This window comes from Heptranchias perlo, chromosome 37, assembly GCF_035084215.1.
Source record: "Heptranchias perlo isolate sHepPer1 chromosome 37, sHepPer1.hap1, whole genome shotgun sequence".
Lineage (NCBI taxonomy): Eukaryota > Metazoa > Chordata > Chondrichthyes > Hexanchiformes > Hexanchidae > Heptranchias > Heptranchias perlo.
Genome location: NC_090361.1, coordinates 2,115,433 through 2,137,240, shown reverse-complemented (window position 1 = coordinate 2,137,240; position 21,808 = coordinate 2,115,433). Strand labels below are relative to the sequence as shown.

The window sequence follows — 21,808 nt, the reverse complement described above, 5'->3', positions numbered from 1 at the left end:
TAACTGCCTCACAATATCTGTCTATTTTGCCGTGACAAATCACTTGCTTCAATTGTTTACATCATATTAGGAATGTGATGACTCATTAAATGTATACTCTGTGAAGCTTTTCTTGGTAGATTTTAACCTATTGTGTTTCATTTCCTCCTTTAGGAGATCTAATAAGTTATGGTGAATCTGATTTGTACATTTCCTTTTAAACACTGAGCTATCATTTTCCTTGCTAAACATGGTGTCTTAAATATCTGCATCAAAGCTCACAACACAGTTACGTGGCAGCATGTTACGGTGCTGCATATTGCATTTTAGCCCTGAAAATGTTGTTTCTTCTTGACAGCCAATGCCAGCAACTCAATGTCCTATAGCCATAATACTGGCCTTCTGGGAAACTACCCCAGTTCCAGCTCCAGAATGCAACAGGGATCTGGCATCAGTGACTATCCAGAGTCTGGCAGCAGTCAGTCGGGTTATGGCAATTTTGAAAGCTACGACAATTACAATCAGTCTTACAGGGACTATGGACAGGTATGTTAGGGATGTATTTTATGTTGCCAGTTTGCAACACCATGATGGGGTTTTAATGCAATTGAGCGTGTCCCTTTTCTAGAATATGCTGCTGTAATAAAGTACAGCAGGCAGTCGTCCTTCTGAATCCTTTTTACAGCAAGGCTAGAAATTGTAGACGGTAATATTAGTGGACAAACACCTGAAGTGGTGGTGTTTGTCCGCTAATGTTGCCAACACTCATTTCGAGCCTCTATCGTTTCCTACAAGTTTAGGGCACTGGTCTACTGGGTAATCGGTTTGTTTACAGCAAATACTGAAATGGGAAATGACGTTGAATACTGACAATTGAAATAACACATAAGCCAACAAGATACTGGGAATAATGGGACACCAGCTGGGTTGGTCACTTCCAATTTTACATTAATGTGGAAAAGCGCTTTTTAAAAAAAAAATGTAGAATTTTGGAATATATTGCCAGAAGATATGTTCTGAGACCTTTTATAATGCACTGGGGTACTTCACTGCTGTATTGAGAGGGTGCTGCATGGTTGGAGGTGCCGACTTTTAGATGAAACGTTAAACCATTGTCTTAGTTGTCCTCTTGAGTGGATGAAAAGATCCCATGGCACTAATTTGAAATAAAGCAGGGTAGTTCTCTTGATGTCCTGCCCAACATTTATCCCTCAGGTTAACTGCTCATTTGTCTCTTTACTGTTTGTGGGATCTGCTGCACAAATTTGCTGCTGGAAAGTGTAGGTATCGGGTGAGGGCAGGGTTTGGTTTGGCTGTGCTGCTTATCGAGGTAGAATAGATTTCCAGCATTTACTGTTGAGACTCGCACAGAAGGGTGACTAACAGAACCCCAACAGAAATTCAACCTCCTCAAAGGGGAGAGCAGAAAACTGACAATATATTTTGAGTTAACTTTAATTTTATTTTATCAGGAAAGAGAGATGGAGCGATACCCACCATCACGTGATCCTGGCCTTGGGCTTCGAGGATACAGTCGTGACAGAAACGAGGTAAATCTTATAAAGGAAAGGGAGCATTAGACATCTCGTGGAGGCAAAAGCCCTGGAATCCTTTGAAACAGCTGGGTGCTTGGGGACTGTAGGTTCTTGGACAGATAAGCTAGGTTGGGCCAAATGGCCATGTCGATCTAGCAGTGAGGTATAGTGCAGTCAGAACTCTCCTGATACTTGGTGTGGTGTGGAGCTGAGTAATACAGGCCAGACGTCCTTCGATTCCGCCTCCAGACTGTACTGAGTTAACTCATCTCAGCCAGGGCAGTAGTTTGGAATCAACAGTTAATCTCGGTGCCCTAGGCTGGGGGGGACCAGTATTAGCCAGGGTTTGTGCTGCTGGTCTGTGTCCCATGCGCAAAGGGATTGTACTTGGCTTTGATGCTGTGAAGGTTGAATATGCTGTGCCGTCGCTTGTTGAGACTGACGAGTGTGTAATGGGCACCTGAGTGAGGTGCCAGCTGGTAACTGTGGAATGTCACACCAGAAAAGGGCCTTGACAAGAAAAATTGTTTCTACAGTGAAATGAATGGTCTGACTTTGAGGTTTGTTTCTGGCTAGGAAAGGGAGCTGGAGCGATACTCGCTGCCACGTGACACTGGCCTAGGAGGACTTCGGGGGTACGGACGTGAAAGAATCGAGGTAAGTCTTACAAAGGAATTGATTAGAATAAACCATTCAAGGTAACGTACTAACTGATCAGTATCTGACTCTTCGCCAGGGACTGTTCCTTACTAGATTCAGCCGCAAGTCATTACTGCTCCTTTCACTAAGTATAATTCCAGGTACACTGCATCTGAATGATACGGTGCAGTGGCAGAGTCAGCAATCACTACTGCCAAGTGCAGCAGCACTGAGCCATGCAAACTCGAACCTTTCCAGTTCAGTCGCCAGCCTGTGTTGAGTTTGCTGATCTCGGGCAGGCAGGGTTTGGGCAACTATAGTCTGCTTCAGCAACACTGAGCCAGGAAGGGTTAAAGATCATGCATAGATTCCCAATAGTGATTGCTGTCCAACAACTGCTGCTGGAAAGTGACTGGTGAAGATGGAACTGGGCTCGGTTAAGATGCACTGCGTATTCGAATAAGCACCTGCTGTCTATAATAGTCAGTTGGACAAGTTATGGGGTGCCAGTGGAATCTGTTATTTGGTGCCCCAGAAAGGAGTTGATGGTCTTTAGAGGGGAAAATATTGTCAGGAAAAACCAAGCTAACTGTGACTTTCTTTGTTAGGAAAGGGAGCTGGAGCGATACCCACTGCCCCGGGACCATGGACTTGGAGGATACGGATCTGACCGAAGTGAGGTAAAGAAAGTAGAGGATTAGAATAAAGACCCCTTCAAGTTAATACACTGAGATTAGTACAACAACTTGCATTTATATAGCACTTTTAACATAGCAAAACATCCCAAGGCATTTCACAGGAGCGTAAACAGACAAAAATTGACAGAGCCAAAGGACATTAGGATTGGTGACCAAAAGCTTGGTGAAGCAGGTCGGGGACAGTTCCTTTGCAAGACTTGGCCACGATTGTTAATTAAGAAAGTAAAATTTCAAGCTTCAATGTTTGGCATAGAACATTGGAGTGGGCCAGTTTAGTAAAAGTTAGCAATCAGATGAGAAAATGCAGCATACAGAACCATACAGACCCTGCTCCAGGTCGATCCCTGGTCTTTGGTGTGTTTGCTCAGCTCAGAGGGGAGGTATTTGGGGTTCTCCAAATGGTCTCTTTGTCCTCAAGGTGGGGATTGGCGGGGGAATCAGTCAGGGATTTCACTCCCAGTCCCTATCCAGTGACTGTAATGGGGAATCTGTGTGTATTTCAGATGAAGTTGAGATCATGCTCGGCTGCAGTGCAGTCCATGATCAAATAGCCTGCCAGCACTAACAGTCCGGGTTTATACACGAATGGCCACTTGGCCGATGCATCAAAAGGTGGCCAGTGCTGCTAAAATTGCCCCCTGGCATGCACCTCGAGAGAGAGAGAGAGAGAAAGAAACAGGGAAATAGTGGAGGCAGACCAGCCAGGGTTTCTGGCTGTTTCTCCTGGACTGTTCTGGGGTTTGTATGACTTTCAGTCAGTTGAATGTAAGTAGAAGTTTAAAGTGTAGGATTGCTAATACTCTATCTGTTCCTTGTTTAAGCGATCAACTCCATGTGGCTACAATGATTTGGAACCTGCTGCACCTCCACTGTACTCCGGCTCTCCCACATCCTATTTCTCTAGTGGCTTAAGAGCAGGACTCCGACAGGGCTACTCCACCAAGGTAGAGCAACAATAACAGCAGAATGCATTATGGCGCACTTTCTTTAACAGATATCCAGGGCTGATCTTCACCCATAAGACCATAAGAGATAGGAGCAGGAGTAGGCCATTCGGCCCCTCGAGCCTGCTCCGCCATTTAATGAGATCATGGCTGATCTGATTTTTACCTCAGCTCCACTTTCCCGCCCTTTCCCCATATCCTTTGACACCCTTGCTGATCAAAAATTTTTCTAGGGCTGCACAACGTTCTCTAATTGTGCAGGTAGTGTGTTTTGGCTCAGAATGCTCTACAATTGCCCTGTGGGTTGTATGAGGTCTGAGTGCTTCAGATCCTTTTAATATTCAGTCTTCCAGGTTTGATTTTTTTTTTCCCCCTATTCCAAGCTGAGTTAGCTGATCTCAGCTAGGGCACTACGATTGGGTTCTAGGTCCCAGGCTAGGGACGGGCAAATCATCCAGGGTTCCCACTTGTGATCTGTGACCAGTGATCCCTGCTGTAAAGGGTGTTCGTGTAACTGAGGATAGAATCAGGCTCGACTGCTGCCCTCCACAGTCAAATCAGCCATCAGTGTCGTGGCTAACACGTGATGAATGGCCCTTCTAGTACCAGTCTACATGAAGGTGTACCTCAGCAAGAGTTGGTGGTTTGAGAAAGGGAGGGAGGACTGTCCACCTGTCCTTGTGGGGAAACACCCTGCTACGTCGACCTTGCTAAGTGTGGAGAATCACTGGTACAATCCTTTCTCTTGTGCCTCTAGCACCACACATTGGTACTAAAGTGAATTGTATCACCAGACCAAGCAGGATGTGCATTTTTGTGGTGCTATAAACAGTCTTCAAACATCTCAAAGTGCTTCGCGTACAATGAATCGCTTTGTAGACCACGTAGGCAAATGTGGCAGACAATTTGTGCAAAGCAAAATCCCACTAACCATGAGATTTTTCTGGGCGCGGTCATGTTTCATGGCTGACCTGTAAATGTTCTCCTTTTTACGATAATCCGTTACCCCTCTCAATGAGTGAGGTTTACTTTTCACCTGAGAGAATCTGAGCACTTTTCTGCATTTGTCTTCTGGTGGTTGGCTGATGATTCAGAGAGGGTTTGTCGGCAGAATGTTGGGTGTGGGGAGGGAGAAGGGTTTTGCTGCCTTTTATGGAAGGAAGGTGGCCGACGATTCAGTGTTCAGAATCCTTGAATTACGGAATAATTGGTGTCACGGTAGGAAATGAATCTGACGTTATGCGAGTTGGAGTTGTGACTGTCGTCTGCTCTGTTGCAGTTAAATCCACTGCTGAGCTCCGGGGCAGGACTTCTAGGTGCTCGGCCTTCCAGCTCCCCACCAGGCTGCATGCTGAAGGTAACTGTTCTCGTAGGTCTTTGACTCTGTTTATTTCTATTTATGTTGCGTGTCTGCATTGTGCCTATACAGACTACATTATAACCACAATAATATGGATTTGTGGAGCATTGTCTGTGAAATAGGCAGTGATTTGAGATTCTGGGGATCCTGAATAAACAGGTAGAAATCACTTCACACTAATTCAAGCATTTGACTTGCAGACTAGATCGTGTTTTCCTTGAAACCCACTGAAGGAGGAATTAAACTCAGTCACTCAATGGGTATTTAATTAAGGACTGTTTTGGGACGAGTCATCCATATGTAGGGCTGCAGATCCCAGCCATGTCCTCGTGGAATGGCAGAGTGTCAAACCCAGCCAATTACCATCGGTAGGGAAGTTACCAGGGCTACACTCTACACCTGGAAGGAGGAGGTGACTTACCCTCGCTTTGGTCAGGGATGTCGTGAAGTTCATGAAAAGGCAGAAAAATATCTTTCCTTTTATAAAAAGGGAAGGGGTGGAGAATGTGAACTTTCTCTGGTAAATACACCACTTAATGCCAGTCATACAGACCGGGTTCGTCTGTGCTGAATTGGCTGGTATCGATTGTGGCAGCAGTGAGTGACAAATCCAGGAAGATTAAGTGAGAGCACGTCAATTAACCAGGGAACTAGTGTTGAAGGTTTTCTGTTTGTCCCCTGGGCTCACTACAAGTTACTAAGATATTGAGTAGGCTGTGGGCAATGCTGGCTCATTCACTGAGTGCTGAACCCAAGGGGAAAATATCTGGAGCAAAACCCGAAAAATGGAATGGTCACTGGCAGACCTGCTGAATGCAATGTTTCCAAAACATGCTAGAAAACCCCTAGAAGTATATCCCTACACCAGGGTTTTATATTTGCAATTTCGATTCCTTGGATCCAGTATTATCTCTTGCAAACTTGATGCCCGATGGAGCTCCAAACCATAATATGCTCCAGATGAGGACTTCATATTGGTAATTTGTAATCAGTGAAGGTTGAAAGTTTGAGGGAGTGGAGAGGGGGAGGGTTGGTTGAACATCGGACTCCAGATGATAATTCTTTCTGTTCCAGACTCCACTCATTGGTCACAAGCGTGCTGCTTCTCACCTGATCCCATCACCCGAGCCCAGCCCAGAGGGAGGCTATATTGGCCAGCATTCGCAAGGCCTGGGCGGCCACTACGCTGACTCTTACCTGAAGAGGAAGAGGATATTTTAGCTGGGGACTTGGCGTTGCCATCTAGAATGACGTGGCTATTTTTCGCTTAAGGGTGTAAATCTTGTACAGATGTTTTTAATCTGTGTCAAAAATCTTCTGTTTTTTTTTAATGTTTAGGGGAGGGGGAAACTTGTATCTGTGAATTTGGGGTATGCATAAGGCTGGAACTTGTAGAACTGACTGAGTGTCAACCACAATGGCCAAATGTGGGGGAGGGGGAGGGAATGAGCGGTGAGGTGAAAATCACCATGTTTGCCTTCTCGCCTACCTCGTGGTTGGCTGAGCTGTGGGGCCAGCGAATGATGTGGGGAAGTAATGGGCCTCCAACTACACTCCCTCAGAAGTGCAGTGGTTATTTTACATTTTCTCCATTGCAAGTTTAAAAATGCGTGAAATGGGCTGTAAAATTTGCCACCCAGTAATAATACCCGTTAAACAAAAAAGTTGCTTTGGCCTTTTCTCTGAGCTAGCTGGAAAATGGCCCCTCAGTGTGCAGTGCTGCATCAAAATACCCACTTAATCAGTCAGTGTTTTAAGCAAGTATTTTACTTTAAAGCCCAGTAGTGTAAGGTGTTATTTCTCTCTGGTGATTTACTCTGCTCCTGTGCAACTTCCACCAAACATTTCACGGGATGGGAATTAATTTAGTCAGTTTTTTTCCCCCTTTTTTTAAAATTGTACTGCACCCTGTCCTTTTAAGGTGCATCTTGACTCCAGCTGGTTTGGTTTTCAGTCCTTGTGCATACCCCTAACATCTGTAGGTTTATATTTTAGTATTTTTCCTTAATTTTTCATTTCATTCTGTGATTCTACTTTTGCCTTTAATTTAGAAATGTTCCTTTTTTTTATCTGTAATTTTTAGGGACTTATTTGCAGGAAAAGGGTTACATGGTTGTCCCTTTTTCCTTTTTTTTTTAAATTCAGAGTAGTTGGGGTAACTAATTTTGTCTTTCCTGTTTCATTTGGCGTGTGTGTACACAACAGTGTTTGTTTCTACTTATCACAACTTCTGTTCTGCAAAAACTTTAGATGTTGAATTGCTGATGCCGGTTTATCTGTGGCCCTTTTACGTCAGGCAACTTTCCACTAGGTTTGAGCAAACACCCTAAACCGGCAAGTGCGGAACCTAGTGGCAAAAAAATGTAAATATAATTAAAAAAAAGATCGCGGTTATTGCAAACACGAGCCCCTGTTACGATGCTGTGTGCAGGTTAAAGCTGCAGGGGGTTGTGAGTCTCTTCCAGTTGCCTTGCAGTACATTAACCACCTGCGCTGCTTGTATTGTCTGGTAAATATGTCTATTTTGCCTCCATGCTTCGTTAGTGATGGAATTTCTTTTCATTTTTACCGCACATCTGGTCCTTGAAATTCCTGGATTTGAGACCCAAGTTGAAAGTAAACTAATTTCACTCGGAGCATTTATCCAATTTGCAAGATGCAACTACCAGCACGATGGAGTTTCAAAACAGATCACCTTTAAATGCCCACTGCTCTCCCCTAAGGTTGAGGGGACAGGGAGAAACTGCAGGAAATAAACATACACAACATCTTTGGGAACCTTTCTTATCTCTTTCTCTTCCTCCACCCCCACCCCCACTCCCCAACCACCAAAAATTGGTGAAGACTTACAGATGAGAACGCTTGTCTTGCTGGGCTGGGATGCGAGTCATTGGGAGAGGAGCAAAAAATGTCAACCAAAACAAACAGGCCAGTAAAAATTCTGATAAGCTGTGCATAAACAAATTGCGTCTGAGGAAACAAAGCACCCAGTACGAGAGAAAATAAAAGGGTCCTATGCGCCAATACAGTCTTGTTCTATTCTACTTGTGTAGTGCCCAGCCCTTTAACATTACTTAGTGCTTTGACTCTAGTCTGATCATGTTACAAGCAGAACTCTGGGCAAATATAACTGGCACAATGTCCAGAATCTGGCTAAATGTATAGGAACCAAAATACAAAGTCTGTTCTAATTCAGTATTTTCTCCTCTTCACTCGAGGTGTTGAATCCTTGCTGGCATGTGGTTTCTTGATCGTCGGTGACCCTCCACACCCACCAAAATGCCTGTTCATGTGGGCCTGGATAGTGAGTGTTGACAGGGTACTTGAGGGGGTGGAGGAGGTAAAGAGAAGAGGAATCGCCAGCCAAAGCTTGACCCTGCCCTCGCCTGTTGCTCACTTTCCAGGAAGAGAAACTGAATAGTAATTAACACCAGCCCTAATTCTCCTCCCCCCAAACCATGGCCAATTGTAGCACCCCAGCTTAAGGTCTGCTAACTCAGAAGACTGGGGATCGAACCTCAGACCTTCCTCGTCTCTGTGGTTCACCTGCTGAAGGGAAACGGTTGAAGAAGGGTGTGTGGATTTTGAGCCATGTTTAACATGGTCATGATGGTCCAGTAGGTTGGCCTCAAACTAGGAAGTGAATGGGGGGGGGGGGGGGGGAGGAGGGTAAGTTGGCAAAGATTGCTGCTTCTGATGGTTACCAGTGACCCCTGCTGGAAGGTGTATGTGAAGACAGGATTGGGCTCGGCTGCGTTATACCAGAACACCCTGATGACATGAGCTGTATGGGCTGACTTGTAACGAATCATCACTTGGGGCACCTTGGGAGAAGAGATGAAGCTGGGGATGGCTTGTGTAATTAAAATGGTTAATTTAACAAACTGTCCCTTGCCACTGATTTAGAAGCAGGAATAGTACAGGGTGTGCAGCTTGTGCCTGAAATAGATGTGACCAATAGGCCACATTCCTGTGACATGCCCTGCATTGAGTCCCTGATTTTGGCTGTGCCGTCGTAGGAGCGGGAGTAGGTCATTCAGCCCCTTGGCCGTGTCCAGGTGAGGAGATGCTCGACGGCTCTCTCCCTGCTACTCCCTTCCTCAAAAACAAAACTCTTCCACATGCTTTGGAGGGAGGAGGGGGCAGCTGGTGATGGGCCAGTCACACTGAAGCTCGTTGGCTTTGTAGCTGGTCCAAGTGCTCCAGAGGCCTGGGAGACTGCTTGTTACGTGGGATGTGGCAGATGCCATAAAGGGCCTGAAAAGATGGGAATGTCTTAATCATTGGACAAAAAAAGTTCAGCTGTGTAATTGAGTAGGAACATAATGCAATTTCATGTTTGGAGAGTACAGTCTACATCTCTAATAAAGTTCGAAATTGCTCTTAATTCTGTTGCTTGTTTTCTTTAAAACTTTTTTAAAATTTGCCTGGTCACTGCCAATGTCCTTTTTATATAGATCTTCATTATTATTGCGTACAGTTTTCTGAGCACAGAAGAGAGAATACTGACTGTCTTAATCTGATGCGGCTGTTCCTAGCTTTGAGTTGAATCAAAGTGCTGTTCAATTCTACTCTGACCCCTGATAGTCCAGTTGATAAACATACTGTCAGATGTGGAACTGTGCCGCACAGACCTGAGACTGTCCCTGGTCAGAGCCGTTGCTCTGAACCAAGTTAGCTGATCTCACTTGGAGCAGCACGTGAGCCCTGGACACATTGGGGCTGGAGTGGGGAAGCAATCAGCCTTGGTTCCTGCTCCTGATCGCTGTCCAGTCACTTGCTGCTCAGTGCGTGTATGTAAAGTGTGAGTCTGGCTCAGCTGAGGTGCCCTGTGGTCTCTCAACCTGCTAAAATTGTAGTTCAATTAACTTGTGAAACATTGTTTGCTACCTCAATTAAAATAGTGCTATTGCAGAAAACGCATCCACACGCACACAAATAACATCTTCGTACGTCAATACACACAGAAATCTGATTGCCTTGGGGACATCCTGGGATTCCTGCACAGGCTGTAACATAGGGTTTGACTACAGAGGCCTCCAAACAGGATTCTGAGCCTTCAGGTGTGAAAGGGAGAAAATTGAAATGATGAAAGAAAAGTTTGTCTTTGGTGAGCAGCTTGCTGTCCACAAGAGCTGGTCCCACAGCTAACTTGGAGGGGAGAGGAATGTGCAAATTGCATTCAATTAAATGTCTAAGATTGTGCAGATAGTCTTCAAGTTCATTTCCTATAAGGTGCATTTCTGGCAACTTTTCCCATTGTAAATTGCTCTCAACTTTTCCCATTCACTTTTGCTATGTCAACAATCACGATGCAGGTTCTGGTCAGTCTGAGGAGTCATTTTCTTCAGTCATTCCCCATTCTATCGCCATCTTGTGTATAATAAAAATACAACAGTTACCATCAACTGCTGACGGCCAATGCCAACCTTCTGTTATGCTGGTGCAGCTGAATTGAGCTCCTGTTGTGTAAAGGTGCTTTTAGACTGTTGTTTGATGGGCCTGGGAGCAGTTTCAGGTTCGTGCCCTTGGCCAGTGAAGGCGAGCACTGCAAGGAGACAGCAGGAATCCATGACACAACATTCTCAATATAAATATACACAACTCAAACCTATCCACAATTTTGGCAAATCTCAAGCAATAGGCTACAGTGCTTTTCAAACTTTATAGGGCAGGGACCCTGTGTAAATATTCACACACACCCCCAGGGACTCTGTGTGCAAATATTCACACACCCAGGGACCTTGTGTAAATATTCACACACTCACACCCAGGGACCGTGTGTAAATATTCACACTCAGGGACCTTGTGTAAATATTCACACACTCACACTCAGGGACCTTGTGTAAATATTCACACACTCACACTCAGGGACCTTGTGTAAATATTCACACACTCACACTCAGGGACCTTGTGTAAATATTCACACACTCACACTCAGGGACCGTGTGTAAATATTCACACACTCACACTCAGGGACCTTGTGTAAATATTCACACACTCACTCAGGGACCGTGTGTAAATATTCACACACTCACACTCAGGGACCGTGTGTAAATATTCACACACTCACACTCAGGGACCGTGTGTAAATATTCACAAACATTCCAGAAGTTGCGAAAGCTGAAAAAAGATGGAAGAAAATATTTGTTATTTTGAAAAACTCAACATTTGAGGAATTGCAGAATTTCGTAATTTTTTGGCTTTGATGTTAGAAAACATGATGGAAATTTCTTTTTAAATCTCACCCCAGACCCGCCCCTTTAATAACATTTCCCAACTTTCCCTTTAAGAGGCTTGTGCTGACGTCACTGGGCGCGGGTCACGTGTTGGGCCTGTCATGGCGGCGGCCTGTGGGGTGCGGCGCTGCCTGAGGTTCGCTCTGAGAGTCACCCCGCCGGCCGTAACCCCGGGGAGGGCCGCCCGCTGGTGTAGGGGTCCGCGGGGAGAGGAGCAGGAAACCTGGGCCAGGCCTGCGGGCCGGGCCTTTCACAAGCATCTGGGTGAGTTAAAGGGAGAGACTGCCCGGGCTCAGTGTGGGTTACACCGGGGGGGTGGGGAGAGAGGGTGGGGTGGGGGGGGGGAAGGTGTGAGGGGGTTGGAGGAAGGGGAAATAGAGAGGATGAGAGGGGTGTGAAGGGGAAAGGGAGGGGAGGGGAGGAGGGGTGGGGTGGGGAGAGGGAGGAGGAGAGGGAGGGGTGGGGAGCGGAGGGGAGGGAGAGAGGGAGGGAGGGAGGAGGAGAGGGAGGGGTGGGGAGAGGGAGGGAGGAGGGGAGGGAGGGAGGAGGAGAGGGAGGGGTGGGGAGCGGAGGGGAGGAAGGGAGGAGGAGAGGGAGGGGTGGGGAGCGGAGGGGAGGAAGGGAGGAGGAGAGGGAGGGGTGGGGAGCGGAGGGGAGGGTGGGGGTGGGAGGCTGGTACCTCCCCATGATTGAGCAGCCAACTGACACGGTGTCACGTCTCCCACGTTATGGTCACTGTAGCAAGGCAACGTCCGTCTGTATCCTGAGCTGTGCTGTTGGCCTGTCTCTGACTTGTTTCTGGTCAATGGCACCCCTCACAACATAGTGAATCATCGACAGTTTCGGCACAGAAGGTGGCCATTTGGCCCATCATGTCCCTGCCGGTCGAAAAAGATCTATCCAGCCTAATCCCACTTTCCAGCACTTGGTCCGTAGCCCTGTCAGTCACAGCACTTCAGGTGCACATCCAGGAACTGGGCGCAGGACACGTGACGAGTTGACAACTTGAAATATTTCTCCTTGTTTCAAGTCGTTAGAAATGGCAAAAAACTAACAAGATCAGGCCAGAGTTTAATTCAGTGCTAAATTCACCAAGGTAAATGTTCAACCTGATCCTTTACTTAATATACAAGACACTTAAACTGACCGGTGGTTTGCGGAATGACCGCTGGGCAGCTTTGATCATTTAGCCCTCAGTTAAAAGTGGTGACCACTTTCGTTTGTTTCCAGGGGCCCTTCGGTGTGAGGACACGAGCCAGAAAGCAGAGAGTTCGGAGGATGTGTGAGTACAAAGATCCGACCTCGGAGGGTTGTATCTCTCATTCTCTTCTGCTTTCAGTTCGGTTCTTTGTCTCTCCTTACTCCCCTCCTCCAATTTTTTCTCCTCCTTTCCTGAATGTGCTGACTCATGCTGGCATATATGCTTCCCCTCCCCTCCCTTCCCTTCCCTTCCCATGGCCTGTTGGTGTTGTATTCGCTGTTAGTGGAGAGTAATGAGGGATCTTGTTCTATTTCCAGTGCAGATATCACCCGGGGAACGATATCCCAAATTAGTTTTTATACAAGATTCTGTTTGAATTCAGGGAATGGGGGCTTGCCTGTGAAATCAGACTTTTTCGATAAGGTATCTGAAGCGAACTCAAATCATAGCAGCGAATACTCCCATCGAGGCTGCTGCGTGAATAATAGGCACTTGGCCGAGGCACCCAGAGGGAAACCAGAACCGTTCCCCAGTTAGAAAATCACCATCTTTAGGAGAAAACTGACAAGAAATAGTTTTGATGTGGAGATGCCGGTGATGGACTGGGGTTGACAGTTGTAAACAATTTTACAACACCAAGTTATAGTCCAACAAATTTATTTTAAATTTCACAAGCTTTCGGAGGCTTCCTCCTTCCTCAGGTGAATGTTGTGGAATGTTGGCTCCACAGCATTCACCTGAGGAAGGAGGAAGCCTCCGAAAGCTTGTGAAATTTAAAATAAATTTGTTGGACTATAACTTGGTGTTGTAAAATTGTTTACAAGAAATAGTATGTTAATTTTTTACAGATGACTTTCAATAAATGCACAAAAATGTCTATTAATTTATAAATTTAACCATCAACAAATAATGGTGTTACAGACAATTTTTTCCTTGTTTTAGAGTAAATGTAACTTTCATTGACCGAGCAGGATGTCGGATTCCTGTGAAGGGAAAGGTGGGAGACAATGTGTTGTACTTGGCTCATGAGCATGGGATTGATCTGGAGGGTGAGTGCTGATGGAGTGAAATCTTTAATCACTCTTGTTGTGAAGACCTGTGCCCAGTGTGTGTAAATAACCATTTCCTTTCCCTGTGGAGGTGCGTGTGAAGCTTCGTTGGCCTGTTCGACCTGTCATGTGTATGTGAACGAAGAGCATTTCGATAAACTGCCTGAAGCGGTTGAAAGGTACAGAATATTTTTCCGTATCTGATATGGGCACCTGCATCGTACAGTACGAGGGTTACAATTCTGGCCCCCTCCAAACTTTCTTCATTATGCCAGATTATAGTTTCCATATGCTAACCTGTGTTCTGTATGATTCAAAATTTGCAGTTTAAAGCAAGCGGGGAATGAGAGTAATAGGCCGAAGAGCTAACAATATATCCTTTCACTGCTGGATTAAGCACTGGAAGCTGTAAGGGATCCCCATTGTATATCCTGATCTTTTCCATAGGTGAAATAGGTGTCATAAGAACATAAGAAATTGGAGCAGGAGTAGGCCAATCGGCCCCTCGAGCCTGCTCCGCCATTCAATAAGATCATGGCTGATCTGATCCCAACCACAAATCTAAAGAACACAAGAAGTCGGAGCAGGACCCGGCCACTCAGCCCCTGGGCCCTCTCCGCCACCCACAGGGCATTGACCGATCTGAACTCAGCTTCATGTCCAATTTCCTGCCCGCTCCCCATAACCCCTAATTCCCTTTACTTCTAGGAAACTGTCTATTTCTGTTTTAAATTTATCTAATGATGTAGCTTCCACAGCTTCCTGGGGCAGCAAATTCCACAGACCTAGCACCCTCTGAGTGAAGAAGTTTCTCCTCATCTCAGTTTTGAAAGAGCAGCCCCTTATTCTAAGATTATGCCCCCTAGTTCTAGTTTCACCCATCTTTGGGAACATCCTTACTGCATCCACCCGATCAAGACCCTTCACAATCTTATATGTTTCAATAAGATCGCCTCTCATTCTTCTGAACTCCAATGAGTAGAGTCCCAATCTACTCAACCTCTCCTCATATGTCCGCCCCCTCATCCCCGGGATTAACCGAGTGAACCTTCTTTGTACTGCCTCGAGAGCAAGTATGTCTTTTCTTAAGTATGGAGACCAAAACTGTATGCAGTATTCCAGGTGCGGTCTCACCAATACCTTATATAACTGCAGCAATACCTCCTTGTTTTTATATTCTATCCCCCTAGCAATAAAAGCCAACATTCCGTTGGCTTTCTTGATCACCTGCTGCACCTGCATACCAACTTTTTGATTTTCTTGCACTAGGACCCCCAGATCCCTTTGTACTGCAGTACTTTCCAGTCTCTCGCCATTAAGAAAATAACTTGCTCTCTGATTTTTCCTGCCAAAGTGCATAACCTCACATTTTCCAATATTATATTGCATCTGCCAAATCTCCGCCCACTCACCCAGCCTGTCTATATCCCCTTGCAGGTTTTTTATGTCCTCCTCACTCTCTACTTTCCCTCCCATCTTTGTATCATCTGCAAATTTTGATATGTTGCACTCGGTCCCCTCCTCCAAATCGTTAATATAGATTGTAAAGAGTTGGGGACCCAGCACCGACCCCTGTGGAACACCACTGGTTACTGGTTGCCAGTCCGAAAATGAACCATTTCTCCCAACTCTCTGCTTCCTGTTCGATAACCAATCCTCCACCCATGCCAGAATATTACCCCCAATCCCGTGATTTTTTATCTTAAGTAATAATCTTTTATGTGGCACCTTGTCGAATGCCTTCTGGAAGTCTAAATACACTATGTCCACTGGTTCCCCTTTATCCACCCTATACGTTATATCCTCGAAGAACTCAAGCAAATTTGTCAGACATGACTTCCCCTTCATAAAGCCATGCTGACTTTGTCCTATTAAATTATGCTTATCTAAATGTTCCGTTACTGTCTCCTTAATAATAGACTCCAAAATTTTACCCACCACAGATGTTAAGCTAACTGGCCTATAATTTCCAGCCTTCTGCCTACTACCCTTTTTAAATAACGGTGTTACATTAGCAGTTTTCCAATCTGCCGGGACCTCTCCTGAGTCCAGGGAATTTTGGAAAACTATCACCAAAGCATCCACAATCCCTACTGCCACTTCCCTCAAGACCCTAGGATGTAAGCCATCAGGTCCAGGGGATTTATCCGCCTTGAGTCCCATTATTTTACTGAGTACCATCTCCTGAGTGATTTTAATCGTATTTAGCTCCTCCCCCCCGAGAGTCCCCTGTTTGTCCAGTGTTGGGATATTCTTAGTGTCCTCTACTGTAAAGACTGAAACAAAATATTTGTTCAGCATTTTTGCCATCTCCATGTTTCCCACCATTAATTTCCCGGTCTCATCCTCTAAGGGACCTACGTTTGCCTTAGCCACCCTTTTTCTTTTTATATAACTATAGAAACTCTTGCTATCTGTTTTTATATTTTTTGCTAATTTCTTTTCATAATCTAACTTCCCTTTCTTAATCAATCCTTTAGTTACTTTTTGCTGTCTTTTGAAGAATTCCCAATCTTCTATCCACATTCAGACCACATAGATCAGGTTAAACTGCAAAAAAATTAATTTACACAGGCAAAGTTAAGATTGTGCTTACACCAATACTTTAAATCTGTTTCTAAAACTAAAATTAATAAAAATGTTCAAATGATTCCTACATGGAACACTCCTGTTCCTGCTGGGTGATGGGAAGTTAATGCTTTAACTGAGTGATTTGGGAACCGAGGGCCGCTGCCTTTGAAGGATGTTCCCAGTTCTTCCTCACCAGGTTGTTAGTTGTAATTATTTCTCACCCAAGTAAACCTACCTTTTTGACCAAGCTTTTGGTCACCTGTCCTAATGTCTCCTCCTTGGGCTCTGTTTATTTTTGTTTGATTATGCCTCTGTGGAGTACTTTGGCTCATTTTACTGTGTTAAAAGCACTAAATGAAAGCCAGTTGAGTTGTTGATGGAAATGTGGATAGTCGGCCATCACAGTCTGGAACGATCGTTACTGGATCCTACCTGAGTGAAGCCCATGGGTAGTGTTCAGGTGAAGTGCAGTTCGTGATGTGTGATTCAGTCCCTGCTTTAATGTCATGTGTTGTGGTCTTACTTTTATATAATACTTTGATATTTACAGTTAAATAGCAAAACTTAAAGCAAGTTGGGAACCGAAGGAGAGTTGATTGGAGCACAGAAGTTTATTAGCAGTACAGGCTGGGAGTCAAAAAACTGAGGCACTGAAATGCCATCACTGGTGGGAGGGTGTAATTACAGTGTGACAAGTTTACATAGGAAGTTTCCACTATAAACGTGGACACAGGAATTTCTAATGGCAAAAGTTGACACAAAAATGTGGCAACAGGTTTTGTAAGCAAGAAGTATGTGTGGATGTAACGTTTTAATACTTTATCGATTGCCTGTATTTGCAAAGATGAGAGCCACTTGCGAATAAAGATGAGATTAATTTCTTTGTTTCCAGGGAGGAAGACATGTTGGACATGGCCCCCGTTCTACAACTCAACTCTCGACTGGGATGTCAGATCATCCTCACCAAGGAATTAGACGGCATAGAACTAACACTGCCTAAAATCACCAGGAATTTCTATGTGGACGGGCATGTACCCAAACCCCACTGATGGGCCTTGGCCGTGTACTTATGGCATACAGCAAGCGTCACATCATTCCAGTAATACTTCGAATGCATAACTCCTTGGAAGATGGACCAGCACCAAACAGAGAGGCGTACACACCTAGACGGGGGAGGGAGGGACACCAGAAGCAATTCAGCGATTTAGAATGGGCAAGAAAATGGCGGGGGCCACCCTCATTTCCACCCCCCCCGCCCAACAAAAACCTGGTAGTTGTGCCTTTAGCCAATAATGTGAGATTTGGAAACAATTATCTGTTCAGGGCTTTTAGTGATTTTTGTTGTGTTTCTTTCTTTCTCCCTCTCTGTCTCTCTCTCTGACTCTGTCTCGCTGTTTTTCTGTTGGTTTGGGTTGAAAACGGACCCTTTAAAGGCTGTGGAATTGGGCAAAGGATTTCAAAGCAACTTGTAAGTTATTACCTGGGTGCTAATTAGATCAATGCAAGTGATGAGTTGAGTGATTGAAGTCTCGGCCTGGGTAGTGAGTTAGTCAGGGATCCAGACCCCCATAAACACGTTTACTCTGGACGCTTCTGGTGTCTGGGTCGCGGTTCCCTTGTTAAGACTCCCTCACCCTTAGACCAGAGTCACGTTATTCCATAGGAATAAAGGAGCCGGTTTTAGGAATGTAATTATTGGGAATCGTTGGACGGATTGGAACTTATAAAAGTGCCATATCTCTGCTCGAGAGTTGCTCACCTTTCAAAAGGACAAAACACTGAGAGCGACAACCATCAGCGTGCAACTATGTCCCATTAAACTCCTCAAATAAGTACAAGGAATGCTGGTTTGTTCCTGGAACTCTCTGCTCCCTCCCCATTCTGACCACCGCTGTTGACACCATCGCTCTCCATCGGTCAAACTGTCGTGATTTGGGACTTTGTGGTTAGCATTTCAATCCTTGTCGTTCGTTCGATGAGCCCTGTAAAGCTTGTTACTGCCCAGCAATGTTGGAATGAGAGAACGTTCTGTGATTCTGAGAGTTGCCTCCTTTTATAATGAAGAGGACGATAGTTTCTGGGCATAAATATATAAAATAATATCTGCCGACCGAGGTGGGCGTGTGATAACCAGGAAGTTGAAAGGCTGCAGTCGCCTCACAGCGGAGGCTGTATCACTTGTACACAGTCATCGGATACACAACATGAGGGGGAGCAATGTCACAGCAGGAGATTGTTAAGGTCAAGAATTTCAGAAAAATAAGGAGCAAGTTGTGACGTGAGTGCAGCGGGGGTGTCCGGAAAATGAAAGGTGCTCGTGGCATGTGTGAGATTTATCGACCTGCAGAGTAGCAGATTACTGGGAATGACTGCAAAGTTCTCTGGGATTCCAGCATCAGAGAATGTGAGGGTGAGGCTCAGAGTAACTCATAAAAACCTCAGTGAGGTCCCTCCTGCCCCAGAGCTCTGAGCATCCCATAGTGTGGGGACTGGCCGTCAGCACCTCTCCCGGGTGGCTCTTCACATTCTCTGAGCATGAGCCTGGTGTCAGTCGGCTGTTCCACCATGTGGAGCATCACCGCTGAGCCTGGTCCTGCAGACCGCAGGGGTCCAGGATAGTGATTGGGAGCGAGAACGTGGCTGTTTATTTCCCCCCCCAGACCAGCCCGGGATACTGACACCAAGTACAGAGTCACGCTGCTGCCCTGTATAGTTACTGGTTTTTAAATAAACACGGTTTATTGTGATGGATGTTGGTTATAGGGTCATAACCCAGTCAGAGTGTATTATATACTGTGTGTCAGTAAATGTGTGGTGTCATAGACACGGCCAGTCTGAGAGTTTATGGCGCTCACACCTGGTGTTTTGCTGAGATACTGAATCGTGCTATTGGCCGATCGGTGTGGGGGAGGGGAGGAAGTAGGGGTCCAAGCCGTCTCTGGTAATGTGGGGGTTCGGATTGTGGGGGGTCCGGGTATTGTGGGGGTCCGGGTCGTGCCTGGTAATGTGGGGGGTCCGGGTATTGTGGGGGTCCGGGTCGTGCCTGGTATTGTAGGGGTCTGGGTCGTGCTTGGTGGTGTGGGTAATGTGGGGGTCTGGGCCGGGCCGGGCCTGGTGGTGTGGGTAATGAGGGGGTCCAGGCCAGCTCAGCTGGTAGATTACTAATTCTGCCACACAGGATTGAGACTTGGTTACAATCATCCATCACGTGTCATCTCAGTGTCACCTTCACCTCTGGAGACCAACAGCCTAGACACGATTGTTGACTTGATACTGGAAGAGTTGGAGTCACCCTCTGCTGATTGTGACAGGAGAGACTCGGTGAACTATTAGAGGGAACCCTGTTTGATATTTTTTCCCTTCTCTGTCCTGGAATGTGAGGACAAATTACAACCTCCCCATCCACTTCCACAGTGTGAGGCGGGTTAACTCATCACAACCTCGTCCAGGGACTGAATCAGGGTCTGTTGGGTTGAATATGCCACCGCCATGTGGCCATTGAAGGGGTGTGCGACACACCATCTCTGGTACTTTGTTCAGCTCTGCTGTTTGGTTGCGTTCCAGTATAAAACCCTTGAGAAGATTGCAAGATTCTGCCCTCTTAATCTACCAACAGGACTGGCCCCACAAGCTGTATTAAAAATATAATCGATTCAAATGCATTTTACAAACATACAGGTCCCGTGTTTCTGACCACACGGGATAAACCGTTACAGCTCTGTTCTGATGATCTATAGCTCGATCTAAACACTTCCCCCACCCCAATCACTGGCTGCCTTGTAATTCACCAAACCCTCTGTATCCTCCTCCTCGGAACAGTTTCTGTGTAAGTCAGACTGTGGGTCTGCAGATAGTCTGCAGCATCCTCTCGCTCAGCCTCTCAAACAGCACTGTGCTGGCAACACGGTCAGTTGGCAAACTGCTGTAATCCATATCAAGGTCAAACCTCAAAATATGTCACAATATCTCACGACAGCTCTGGTGTCCTGTTCCTTCCTGTTATTTGGGATGTGCCAGAAAAGTTTTTTTTTAAAATTACAGCTTGTAATTGGCTGGATTTTAAATATTTGGAATTTATTTAAATTTTGTTACATAAAATATTGATGTGTATAATCTACAATAAAACTCGAGACCTATTTTGTCACCGCTGCTTGCGATGTGTTTATTGAAGCAGGAGTGTCACTAAAACAGGCACCAAGGCCTCTTTCGAGCTTCTGCGTTGAGTTCTTGTGAGAGTCTGCGCCTGAAACATTAACTTCTCTTTTCAGGTGTTGCCTGTTCTAATTGGACCAGTGGAGGTGACACTGGGACCCTCTTGTCATCGAGCGGAAATCAGTGACTACCCCCTTTAGGAGGCAGCACTAAGAATAATCCAACAGCGATCCAATCAAACTGACAGAAGTTTAACGTAAACTAAATCCGTATATTGTGATTGTGATCGAATATATAATTAGGGTCTGGTGCCCATCGATCGGGGAGGGCCTTGAGCGTTCCGATGGGCACCGCGTGTTCTTTCTCCTGGGCCACCCGGGCACAGACAAGATAAAGACGAGGAGGCAGGCAGAGCGACCACCAGGCCTTCCCCTTCCCCCCCCCCCCCCCCCCCAACCCCTGGGTCCCACTCATCCGAGACCTGCAAATCTTTTCAGATATTGCCTGCTGTGTATTTCTGGTTTTATTTTCTTCTTTGAGATCGATAGATTTTTGTTGGGTGAGGGTATCAAGGGACATGGAGCTATGGGTGGGTAGATGGAGTTGAGGTACAGTTCAGGTATGATCTGCTTGAACAGGCTCGAGGGGCTGAATGGCCTCCTCCTGTCCCACACAGTTGTGATGCCTGGTCACAATACAGATACTCCCTACCCACCTGGAGTTTTGTCATCTCCTGGGAAAGGTGAAAAACCAGATTAAAAACCCAGGCCAATTGGGGGAAAGAAAACTGGAAAATTCCTCTCCGACCCCTTTAGGCAACCAAAACTATCCAGGAGAGCAGTCTGGCCCTGATTATCATACGGTACCTATCTTTTGTATCAGCTGATCTCTGGTCCAGCTCTCTTGAAGAATCGGCGTTCACCACACGAGCAGGCACAGGTCCACCATTCTCTGAGAAAAGAACCGCCAAACATCCAGCCTCGTTCTGCCCTTACATAACTTGTAAGCCTGACCCCTGGTCCTCCCTAACATATTCATAATTGGTCCATGTAAACACAATCTAGTCCTTCCATTATTGTGCAAAAACTCAATAAAATCTCCCCACATAGGATTAGGAAGGGAAAACAGTCTTGGGAGGAGAGGGGAGGAACATGCTTGAGTTAGTTGTCACTCCTGACTGATCGCACTCTGAGGTTGCTTAAAGTTGGTTTATATTCCCTTGAGTTTAGAAGATTGAGGGGTGATCTGATTGAGGCATTTAAGATGATAAAAGGAATTTGATAGAACCATTTCCTCTAGTGGGGGAATCAAGAACAAGGGGACAGAATCTTCAAAATTAGAGCATTGACTGTTACGTGAATCAGGAATCACTTCTTCACACAAAGGGTAGAGAAAATCTGGAAAACTCTGCCCCAAAAGGCTGTGGATGCTGGGGGTCAAT

At 45.8% G+C, this 21,808-nt stretch overlaps 2 protein-coding genes across 3 annotated transcripts in view; both read left to right on the top strand.

Moving 5' to 3' along the window:
• Positions 1 to 9,542, top strand: part of raver1 (ribonucleoprotein, PTB-binding 1) — a 38,974-nt gene extending 29,432 nt beyond the window's left edge. For both annotated transcript variants that reach the window (XM_067972954.1, XM_067972955.1), the window contains 7 exons: positions 338 to 525; positions 1,452 to 1,529; positions 2,091 to 2,171; positions 2,762 to 2,833; positions 3,673 to 3,795; positions 5,075 to 5,152; positions 6,230 to 9,542. In XM_067972954.1, the coding sequence (XP_067829055.1) occupies positions 338 to 525; positions 1,452 to 1,529; positions 2,091 to 2,171; positions 2,762 to 2,833; positions 3,673 to 3,795; positions 5,075 to 5,152; positions 6,230 to 6,376 (767 nt within the window). In that variant the 3' untranslated portion in view covers positions 6,377 to 9,542. The remainder of the gene's footprint in view (positions 1 to 337; positions 526 to 1,451; positions 1,530 to 2,090; positions 2,172 to 2,761; positions 2,834 to 3,672; positions 3,796 to 5,074; positions 5,153 to 6,229) is intronic.
• Positions 9,543 to 11,479: 1,937 nt separating this feature from the next.
• Positions 11,480 to 18,962, top strand: fdx2 (ferredoxin 2). The gene is made up of 5 exons (XM_067972815.1): positions 11,480 to 11,658; positions 12,625 to 12,676; positions 13,538 to 13,644; positions 13,736 to 13,823; positions 17,108 to 18,962. The coding sequence occupies exons 1-5, from the start codon at positions 11,496 to 11,498 to the stop codon at positions 17,262 to 17,264; spliced, it is 567 nt and encodes a 188-aa protein (XP_067828916.1). The 5' UTR covers positions 11,480 to 11,495; the 3' UTR covers positions 17,265 to 18,962.
• The last annotated feature ends 2,846 nt before the right edge of the window (positions 18,963 to 21,808 follow it).

Bases quoted from the DNA above. Each gene is read 5' to 3' on its own strand.
- fdx2 (XM_067972815.1), top strand. From the start codon at position 11,496: ATGGCGGCGGCCTGTGGGGTGCGGCGCTGCCTGAGGTTCGCTCTGAGA. The intron at 11,659-12,624 runs GTGAGTTAAAGG...GTTTGTTTCCAG, and splicing joins GGCCTTTCACAAGCATCTGG to GGGCCCTTCGGTGTGAGGAC. The intron at 13,824-17,107 runs GTACAGAATATT...CTTTGTTTCCAG, and splicing joins CTGCCTGAAGCGGTTGAAAG to GGAGGAAGACATGTTGGACA.